Raw genomic sequence first — 10,186 nt, 5'->3', positions numbered from 1 at the left:
CTTGACTTTTTTAAAAATTGCAAAGACGTGCAAAAGTGCCATGGGTGGCCCTGACCTGAGAAGCAGGCCTCCCGGGGAGATGGGCTGCCCTGGGATCTCGTCCCCGGCTCTTCTGGGCCCTTTGTGCTGTGTAGCCATGAAGCGGTCAATTGCAGAAAGTCTCTGTTGTGGCTGAGGCTGCGTCCCTGGTACACACTGTGCCGCCGTGTGCTCCCCGGCCCCCCTGCCCAGTCTTCGCATCACTGATTCAGGGCACCGAATGGCAGAGCACAGCGTCAGACCGGCAAAGGCACCAGAAGTAAAATCATTTATGGGGCAGAGGATTCCTCACAAAGAAAAGGAGCTGCATGGGCTCTATACAGTGTCATCTTCCCAAATGGTTATTTTCAGATCATTACACACTTAACAGAAGGAGAAACCCAAAGCTGAAAAGTTCCAAGGTATGGTTGATTATCAAACACCAAGGCCCCAGGAAAGCAGATCCCTTTTCCCTCTACGGGGCCATCTCTAGCTCAGCAGGCCCCACCTCTGGGTCTCGGAAGAAACACAGAGCCCCGGTGCACCCAGTGGGGGCAGGTCTGTTAGATGATGTTTGCAGCATCCTATGTCTCCAGTCATTGCCACGATAAGCTTAAAATCCCCACCATCTCTTGGTGAAGTGGACAAGCCACCTGACAACCATTCTCCAGGCTTTTAGGTGCTCATGACTATAAGTTTACCTGAGAGCTCCCACTCAGAAGTGAACAGAGCCAAGGGAGTATAAGCCACGGAGAGGCAGGTGTCCACAGGGGAGCTCGCCACCGCTTAGGCACATGCCATCATGCGTGGTTCCTCATGTTATTCCCTGAGGCAGTCCTCTGAGACAGGCAGCTTCACCTTTCTCTTACAAATGAGGAAAGTGAGGCTTACAAGGGTAATTACTTTGCCACGGCCTCAGCATTTTCCTAGTGTAGCGTCCACAAAAGGCTGTAAGTAGAAAAAGGAGCTGTCTCCAAGGTCTAAGTGGGAGACCACCAGACCATACAATCTAGGGCCCCTCTGAACTTCTGTCTTCTCTTCTGTCAATTGATGTGACAAAAGCACCTACTGTACGTGGTGGCTGTGAACACTGATGGGAATATTTGCCGGGCACTTAGCATAAAGCCTGGGACAGACTGAGCCCTTAATGTGCAGTAGCAATAGTGATGTGAGATGTCACCCCGGGGGGAGCTGGGTGAGGGACACAAGTATGAGCTGTAGTTCTTGCTATTATTATTGTTATTTTATGGTCTCCAGACTCATGTACTTTATAGTCTCACTACACTGTGTTACTTGTAGAGACTCATGCCAGTTTTTAACCCTGGATCTTTAGGCTGGGAAGCAGCTTCTCAGTTTCAGCCTAGGCTTTTGAGAATGTCACTATAGTCCTGTATAGTTGGATATTTTTCATCTCCTGTCTGGTAAAATAAAAAGAAAACAAAATAGACTTTCAAAACATGCATTCATTCATGCATCCATCCATTCATACAACCACCTACTATCCACGAGAATCCCAGGGTTGACTCCTCCAGACCCAGGCTGCTCAGAAAGCTCACATGACATTGGTCCTGGAGCCCAGAGGTTTCCTCTCCCCCTGGTTACCTGCATCCTCTTCAGGTTGGGAAAGTCCCCAGGTGAGATCTGATGCTCCCGCTCGATTCGTTCATAAATCTCAGCCAGGTTGTTCACCAGCTCCTTCTTCCTGTTGTCCTTTCCGAACACGGAGGGCATCTCCTTCTTCAGGGAGCTGATGATGTAGGCGTGGACCTGAAGAGCAGGGGGGACAGCCCTGGGATGCAGACCCTTGCCCAACCCTTCTCTGTAGGGTTGCCCAGACCCTGTCTCTTCCCGTATCTCCTCCCTCACACCTCCTGTTTCTTCTGCTTCTAAAATAACTTCTGCCTGTACCTTCTCGCTCCCATGTTGCCTTGAATGCAGAGCTGCTTTTCTCCATCACACAGGAAAGGGGAGCTTGTCAGAGGTTAAGGTCAAGGCAGTAATGGATGGTTACCTTATACTCCGACAACCCTTTCACTTTATGGATGTGGAAACAGGCAGGGAGAAATGAAAGGCCTTGCTGGGGGCTGGGGACCCCACAGTTAGCAAATGGAGGAGCTGGGCTCCCATCCGACCACATGACGCCGGAGCCTGCCATCCCAGCCACGGTGTGTCCTGCCCCCAAGGGGTGGGAACCGGCCTGGTCGGGCTGCCTGTGATGCAGTAGCCTTGGACGCCCCCATGGGGGGAGGCTGGAGGCAGCAACCCTCGGCTCTCGGAGCTGACCCACCCAAACTCTAGGCCTCTTTCCGTGTCCTCTCACCTTGGCCAGCCTGGCCCTCTTGATGAGGTCGTTGAGCTTGCGCAGGGCGGCATTTCGGGGAAGACTCTGGATGTCTCTAAACAAGTCCTGCTCCTCGGCCTCGAAGAGCTTGCGGTTGTCCGGGTTGAGGAGCGGGTGGGACCAGAAGGAGCCGATGTAGACGCGGATCACCTCGGGCGTGTTGACGATCTTGCCCAGGGACCACATGAGGGCCCCGTAGACGCGCATCAGCTGCTGCGTCTTGATCTGGTCGGCCTTGTTCAGCACCACCCGCATCTTGTCCTCGTGGTTCTTGAGGGCCTTGATGACCTCCGAGAACTCGTCGGAGATGTCCAGCTTGTGGGCGTCAAAGAGCAGGATGATGCGGTCCACGCGCTCGGCGAACCACTCCAGGACGGCCGCAAAGTCGTAGCCTGCGGGCAGAGGGACGCGTCAGGGGGGTGGCCCGGGGAACAGGGTCGGGATCCCAGGTAGGAAAGCCTGGGATCGGGAGGCTGACAGGCCTGGGCTCTTTCCACTTCATCCATTTGGCCTTGGGCCAGTTACTCAGCATCCCTGAGTATCAGTGGACTCAACGACAGCCCCTAATTAATAGAACTGTGAAGACGAAACACACCCAGAGACCAGCATGGCCAAGTTGAGTAAATGCTAGCTATTACTTATAATAGCTAATGCTTGTAATAGCTAATACTTATAATAGCTAGTACTTACAATAGCTAATTACTTATAATAACTAGTACTTATAATAGCCACTATGCAGCTCCCCTAACCTTGCTTCTTATATTGGTCAGCCAGAGGGACCTGGCTGGAAAAGAAACTCTGCACATACAACTTGGACAAAGACCCAGAAATTCCTTCCAAGGCTGGAAAGCAACAAAACAGTGAAATTTAAGACACTGGTGACATTTTGGGCCATGCCCATCGCTGGTGGCGGGTGCTGGGGGGACGGGGAGGATCTCGTCATGAAAATGTTACACCTGTTCTCACTCACGCCCATGGACTCACTTCTCCCCTTACTCATCAGCCATGTCCCTGAATTCCCAACGCTGAAAATCCCAAGGGATTTCTTCCTTAGGGTGAGGCTGGGCCTCCAGCTGCCACACCTTGATTACCTGGCACGGGGCTGCTCCAGGTTAGGCTGGTTCCAGAAACTACAGTGCACTTGCTCTGATACCCTCAAGGAGCTGTGGACCTGGGAGGGGCTGGGAGGGAAGGTGGTGCCAAGTGTCTCCTGTTCAACCTTAAATACATCGACAACTGGGGTGGAAGATACCTCGTTTCTCTGTGCCTCAGTCTCCTCCTCCATAAACTAAGGGGACAGTAGATGGGGAAGGGGGGCCCAGAGAGGTGAGGTGACTTGCTCAAGGCGCCCAGCCCAGGAGCAGTAACACTGGGAAGAGAACAGAGGGGTTTTCCCAGTGTGAGCTGGGCTCTCAGGCCTCTCGCGGCCACTCCCTCCGGGCACCCCTCCCTGCAGATGGGACCCTTCCTTGGGCTTGGCCATGATCAACAATCCTGGTTCTCAGAAGCATCGAAGCTGCAAGAGGATACACCCTGGTGATCCCAAGCCCATTACCACCACTGGGTGGGAAACCAAGCCTATAGGGAAAAGCCAGCAGTTCCTTCCCTGACTCAGAGGGGGAGACTGGAGACGGCAGTGGCCTCCTGACTGGGCCAGAGATTTAAGGAGCTCTGGTGCTCTGTAACTGTGGTCCTCAAATTTGAGGGTGCATCAGAATCACGTGGAACGCTTGTTAGAGCCCAGAGTGCTGGGTCCATCGCCAGAGTCTCTGATTCTGCAGGTCTGGGGTGGGGTATTTCTAACGTGTTCCCAGGAGATGCTGCTTGTCCAGGGGCCACACTTTAGGAACCTGGGGCTAGCATGAGGCCAGACCCTCAGTGGGAGCCGGCACTGCTCTCAGTAACTTCTCATCACTATCTCCTTTCATTCTCTCAACGACCCTATGAGATAGATGCTAATGTTCACCCCATTTTTCACAAGAGAAGACAGAGGTAGAGTAGCTTGGCCAAGGTCACTCAGCTGGTAGGTGGAGGGGCCGGGACTTAAGGGCAGGTGGGTGGCTCCAGGATCAGTGCTAGGACCCAACCACTACAATGCACTGGTTTTCAAACAATGCCCTTTCAGATAAAGATTGGGTGGGGGTGGAGAGAGGGGCGGGTTTCAGAAGCTCCCCACCCCCTATAGTGGTGTCTTCAGAACTGTGGGGACACCACAGGGGCGTGTGCACTGGGGGCCAAAGCTCCCAGAGGATCCCTTCATGCTGTCACAGTGACTGTATGAGAATTCTAACACCTCAAATAAGGTAAGAACCCTCCTTGAGTCACCCCACTCTGTCATAAACCCCGCTGTCCCCGGTAAACGAAGAATTCCTGGGTATTATTATGCCTGGGTGATTTTCTCTAAGATCTGTCAGTCGCTCAATTAAAACACAGCACATGAGTTTCTCTTTCGGTTCCTGTGAGGCTATGAGGACCTCAGAGTTTATGGTCCAACTCCTTAATCTGCAAATAGGGAAACTGAGGCTCAGGGATGGGAAAGAAATGGCCCAGATCACCAAAGCACCAATGAGGAAAGGTCCCTGCTTGGTGCAAATCTGAAGTCATGGTGTAAACTAGATTTAGCTTTTTCAGCTAAGGAAAGGGACTTTCTCAGTTCAGGGGCAGGTCCAGGAAAGGGCTTTGGGAGCCAGGGCCCTGCCCGGTTACAAGATAGGGGTATTACGGAGCTTCAGTGACTCATCTGAGACCACCCTGCTTGTGAGAGGCAGCCCTAGGGACATGGGCTGCTCTGGTTGGCAAGACTTCTTCCTCATTACCTCATTTCAACCTCACAGCACCCCATGAGGCAGGCAGGGTGAGGAGTGTCATTCTCTAAGAAGAGGAAACCGAGGTTCCCAGAGGTGAGGTGAGAATCCAATGGCAAGTGGTGGGGCCGACAACAGACCGGCCACACGGGCCCTGGGTTGGCTGCATGGCTGTGGCCTACTGGCAACCACGCCACACCTGCCCGCCTCCTGCCTCATCTCCCTGGCACACAGGCCCAGCCACCTCCCGCCACAGAGCTCGGGAGGCCCGGGGCATTCCCACTCCAGATGGGGCCTGCAGCCTGCAGCTCAGGGCGCCCACCTCCACCCCTCCCACCCCCCCAGAGATAGCTCCAGCCTATTTTTAATCTTCCCTTCAGCACAGCCCCTGGCAGGGCTGCTGTCACCTCCCAAAGGCAGTGCCTCAGAGTTGTGCAGGCCAAGAGGTGCCGAGGCCTCCGAAAATCAGGGCAGCCATGCTTCGCCGCTCTGGTGCCTGGAGGGCAACCAGCGTGCTTTGCCCTCCCTAGCAGGCATGGAGGGCAGCAGGGCCTTTGGCCTCCTGCTGACACCAAGACTCCATTCAGCCTGACACGGACCCCAGGGCGGCAGTGCAGGCCACGGGGCGGGCAGGTGGGGAGGAGCATGCTGCCGAGCCCTCCCTGCAGCACAGCCAGCCCCGGCCCTCTGCCTTGGCACACACACTGGCTCCCACCAGCCGCTCACAAGCCCTGATAAGGAAACAGAGGCTTCGGGGTGCCGGGTGGGTAAAAGACACACCCAAAGCCACATGGCAATCTGGTTAGAGGTGACACCAGAACTCAGGCCTCCCAACCCGAAGTCCAGCTTCCTCCACGTGGCGGGAAAGCCAAGGGGTCAGAGTAGCTGCAGAGAAGAGAAAGACCCCAACCGCCCACCTGTCCCATCCCCGATGATGCGGATGGTGTGGGGGCAGGCTGCACCTGCACAGAATGGAGGTGTAGGGGCAAACCCCTGCTACCTGACTGCCTGCCCCCACCCCGCCCCAGTGCCCACGTCAGTGCTGCCAGGAAGGGACAAGCTCCCTGCCTGGGTCAGGCACCCTGGGGCTCTCTTGGTGCACCTGTGCTCACACTTGTTGTGCTGCACCCCACTGAAAGCAACCCACTACGGCCATCCCCCCGACTGGGCCCTCACCCCTGCCTGCCAACTCATGCCCAGCACAGCACCTGTAGGAGAAGCAGTGCTCGCTACCCTGCTTGCCAAAGAGAGTTCAAGCATGAGCCCTACTGCGTTTTACTTCCGGAAGACAGGGAACAAGTTATCTCTGGGCCTCAGTTCCCTGGTCTGTGAAATGGACCACGGGGTCGCTGTGAGGCTTAAATCAAATAAGAGGATGCAGGTGACACTACTGCGTCGTGACTCTGGCTGGTCTTTGCTCTGGCCCCCTTCACACAGAAGCCCGTCCATGTGCCAGATTCCAGATGGATCACCTGGGGACCACTGGCCTGAGCAAGCCCAGCTCTAGTCCCTGCCCAGCCATCAACACACATGTCCTGGGGCAAGCAGCCTCCCCTCTCTGGACCTTGGTCTCTTGGCCTGTCCAACCGGAGGCTGGACTGGACAATCTCTGAGCTTCCTTTCTCAGTAAAATTCTCTGCGTCTAAGATCAGAGGTGTGGGGGTGAGGGGCTACAGCAGGATGGATGGAGATTAGACACAAGGAAGCCCCTACAAGCACAGTGAGAAAAGATGGGCAGCGGCTGCTGTTTTAAAGATATAGGGGTGCCTGCGTGAGGTCCTCTCCCGCCTGCAGCAGGGGGGCTTTAGGAAACCTGTTCTATGATTTTATAAGCACAGAGGCCCCCCTCTTCATCCTCCTGCTTTGGCAAACCCCGCAGGCACTGGCAAATGGCTGTTTTCCCCATGACTCAAGGCCCCGGGAAGCTCAACTCCTTGCCGCTGGCTAACTCAGGGCTGACTTAACCTCCAGGACGGTCATCTAATGTGTCAGAGACTGGTCTCAAGTGCCTGTCCAGGAGGGAGGGAGGGTCCTGGCTCCTGCAGAGGAGAGCCTCTGCAAGGCACAGACCTTGCCCCGTTAAGGAAGAGGGTAGGGGATTAGCTCTGCCCTTTATTTGCTGGATGGCCTCAGGCAAGTCCCAACCTCAGTTTTCTCAGTTGTAAAATGGGGATGATAATGACCGACCGAGCGTGGGGGTCAGTGGCAGAGCCGAGCCAGGCAACAAGTCCAGACGGCGGCGGAAGGGCCTGGACTCCAGGCTCCCGTGCTGACGCCTGGGATGAGCGGCCGCTTCCCTTCCCAGGCCCCGGGAATGGCTCCAATCACACACAGCAGCCTGAGTGCCTGCAGCAGCCCACGAGCTCACGAAATATGGAAAAATGGGCCGGGGGAGGGAGATGCAAGTCCTGAGAAACTGAAGGGAGAAGCTGCCTTTCCTGGAATTACTTCCTGGCAATTGTGCTGGCTCCGAGGGATCTGCTCTGCAGCCTGCAGAGATCTGTGCTCCTCTCCTCTCCCCAAGCGCCCCACCCCCTGCCCCGCCAAATGGCTCCAGTGGCCTGGAAGGAAAGCATTTCTAAGTCATGCCAGGCCAGAGGAAATCAATGAGGCCAACACCATCAGCAAGGCAAATCCTTAGTCACCCACCCTGGGCTTCTGTGTTTCCAGCCACACCACCTCATGCCATCCTCGAGACTTCCTCCCTCTGCCCAGAAGGAGCAGGGCATGCACTGCTGTGTCCACCCACCCATGGGTGAGGGAGTGGAGGCACAGAGAGGCTAAGGGGCTTGCCCAAGTCACACAGGGAGGTGGTGGCAAACTCAGCACCAGAGACCAGAGCCTGTGACTCCCAGTCCACATTCTCTTCTTTGCTCCCAGACATACGCAAGGCTGGAGCTCAGAGGACTGCACCCTCACACCAGGCACGTACTTGGGGGGAGGACATACAAAATCTCCATTGCCCAAATTCTCTTTCAAGATTTAAAGACATCTGAGCAAAAGAGAAAAAAAGGCATCAATTTCCAAACGAGGGAAGAATTCAGACAACGGGGAAGCAGTGCCATACGACAAGCCGCTCAGAAGTAGCCAGAAGACACATGTCCCAGGCCTTCAGGTGGCTGCAAAGTAATCCTTGAGAGCTTCGTGGGGGGGCATCAGGACCCTGCTACCCCCCACCCAGGTGTGTGAGTAAACACAAGGGCACCAGTATGTGGTCTGGGTGGTCCCACAGGCCCCTTGGCATGGACCCAGCTCCAGGGAGGGTGCCAGGGGCAGGAGAGGGCTGTGGGGCTGCAAGACCAGCTCAGCCCCTCCAAGGTCTGAGCCCCAAAACCTACAGATGCAAGGTCTGCCCTGACCCCTAACTCTGTGGTTTTCCTGGATAGCTGACGCTTTTGTGCCCAAACCACTGAATGGGGGGTCAGGAGACTGAGCTCGCATCTGGTTCTGACCTGGGGCAAGTTCTCAACTGGCCCTGGCCCTGCTGGGCTCACCTGTGCAGGACAGGGTCCCCTGGGGTAAGCTTTGGGAAATGTAGTCTGTGATGGGAGGCGCTGCTTCTCCCACAAGGGGCTGGCAGGGATTCCTAGCTGAGAAGCAGCCAGGAATGTGGTTTCCAAGAGTGAGGACACCCAGTCTTCCGGAGCCCTCCCACTTCTGCCTCATCCTTGTTTATTCCCAGTGAGGGGCCCTGGCCCATCCTGTCCCTTCCAGGAAATGCCTCCTTGCTTGGCTCTCCTGCCCACCCCAATCCATCCTCCTTTACCCAGAGACAAGTGTTTGCCTGGGAGTTCCTGAGAGCTCCCAGCTCAGGTTTCCAGATGCCAGTCCTCCACCTGCCACTCCAGCTTGGATGGAGGTGTCACACCCTGAGCCAGGACCACACTTTGTCTGGCTCTAGCCTGGGCCAAGGGCTCTGTCCTATGCAGCCTGAGGCTCTGGGAGCCCTTGGGGGTGGTTCATTTTCCAGGATGTGGCACACAGGGTGCCCCAGCCCCTGGGCGCCCCCTTTTCTGGTGAGACAGCCCTCCACCAGGTGGGAGGCTCGGTGAGCAGAACATGGGATAAGTCTCAGACCCCGCTTGTCTCTCAGCCCCTGAGCAGGGGAAGAGCAGGTTTTGTCTTAGGACAAATGGGATAACATGGCCCTGGGGCAGGCTGCAGACCTGGAGGCTTCCTGGGGTCTTCCTTCCCTCCCCCGAGCCAAGGCTGGCTTTGCCCACTCACCCACAGCCCGGCTGCACACGCCCACAGGGCCGAGCCTGGGTCTGCCCCCAAAGCCTTCCCTCGCGGCACAGCAGTGCTGCAAGACAGCTGCTCCCTTCAGAGAGGAAGCCAGGGCGGCTCACAGGAGCCCTGGCCAGAGCCCAGCTTTACTCTGGGCCTGCCGGGTACCCGGAGCATCGCCAGCAGGCTGTGCCCTTGGTGCAGGGGTTTCCGGACACCCAGCTCAGGTGGTGCATAGGCTGCAAGACCCGCAGGGCACAGGGGCCAAGGCACACAACGACAAGCAACCTCCAAAAGGTCCGTTCAGGAATGAGTTGCAGCCACTCCGTAGAGAATCTCACCAGTCCAAAGCCTCCCCTTCCTGGAGGCTAATTTCTAAGTGCTGATTCAGCTCTAGCCCCGGCTCACAGCTCCAACACGGGGGCGGGGGCAGTTTCATTTCATCTGATGTCTTTCCAGGGAAAGAAGACAAGGCGCAAAGAGGGTCGGGCACTACCCGGGTCACACAAAAGGTTGCGGCAGGAGTGGCTGACGGGGGCGAACCAGGTGCAGGATTTTTAGCTTTTTACAGCATCAATCTTGGCATTTTAGAGTTCAGAGAAAGCACTGATGCTCATGATGATCTGCAACATCTAATGTTTACTGGGCGCTTGCCATGTGCCGGGTAGAAGGCTTTCACACGTATTATTTCTTTGAATCTTTAAACAACCCTAGAAGGTAAATATCATTATTCTCTCCCATCTTACAGATGAAGACAGGGAAGTACAGTAACCTGCCCAAGTGCACGCTGTCAGAA

At 55.8% G+C, this 10,186-nt stretch overlaps 1 protein-coding gene across 3 annotated transcripts in view; it reads right to left on the bottom strand.

The window, feature by feature from the left end:
- Nucleotides 1–10,186, bottom strand: part of EHD3 (EH domain containing 3) — a 36,948-nt gene that overhangs the window by 10,850 nt on the left and 15,912 nt on the right. For all 3 annotated transcript variants that reach the window (XR_013164563.1, XR_013164564.1, XM_077134983.1), the window contains exons 4-5: nt 2,339–2,751; nt 1,621–1,785 (exon numbers count right to left, since the gene is read on the bottom strand). Coding sequence is in view for 1 of the 3 variants with exons in the window: in XM_077134983.1 (XP_076991098.1) it covers nt 1,621–1,785; nt 2,339–2,751 (578 nt within the window). In the remaining 2 variants the exon portion in view is untranslated. The remainder of the gene's footprint in view (nt 1–1,620; nt 1,786–2,338; nt 2,752–10,186) is intronic.

Source organism: Tamandua tetradactyla, chromosome 17, assembly GCF_023851605.1.
Source record: "Tamandua tetradactyla isolate mTamTet1 chromosome 17, mTamTet1.pri, whole genome shotgun sequence".
Lineage (NCBI taxonomy): Eukaryota > Metazoa > Chordata > Mammalia > Pilosa > Myrmecophagidae > Tamandua > Tamandua tetradactyla.
This window is presented reverse-complemented; position numbering and strand designations above follow the sequence as displayed.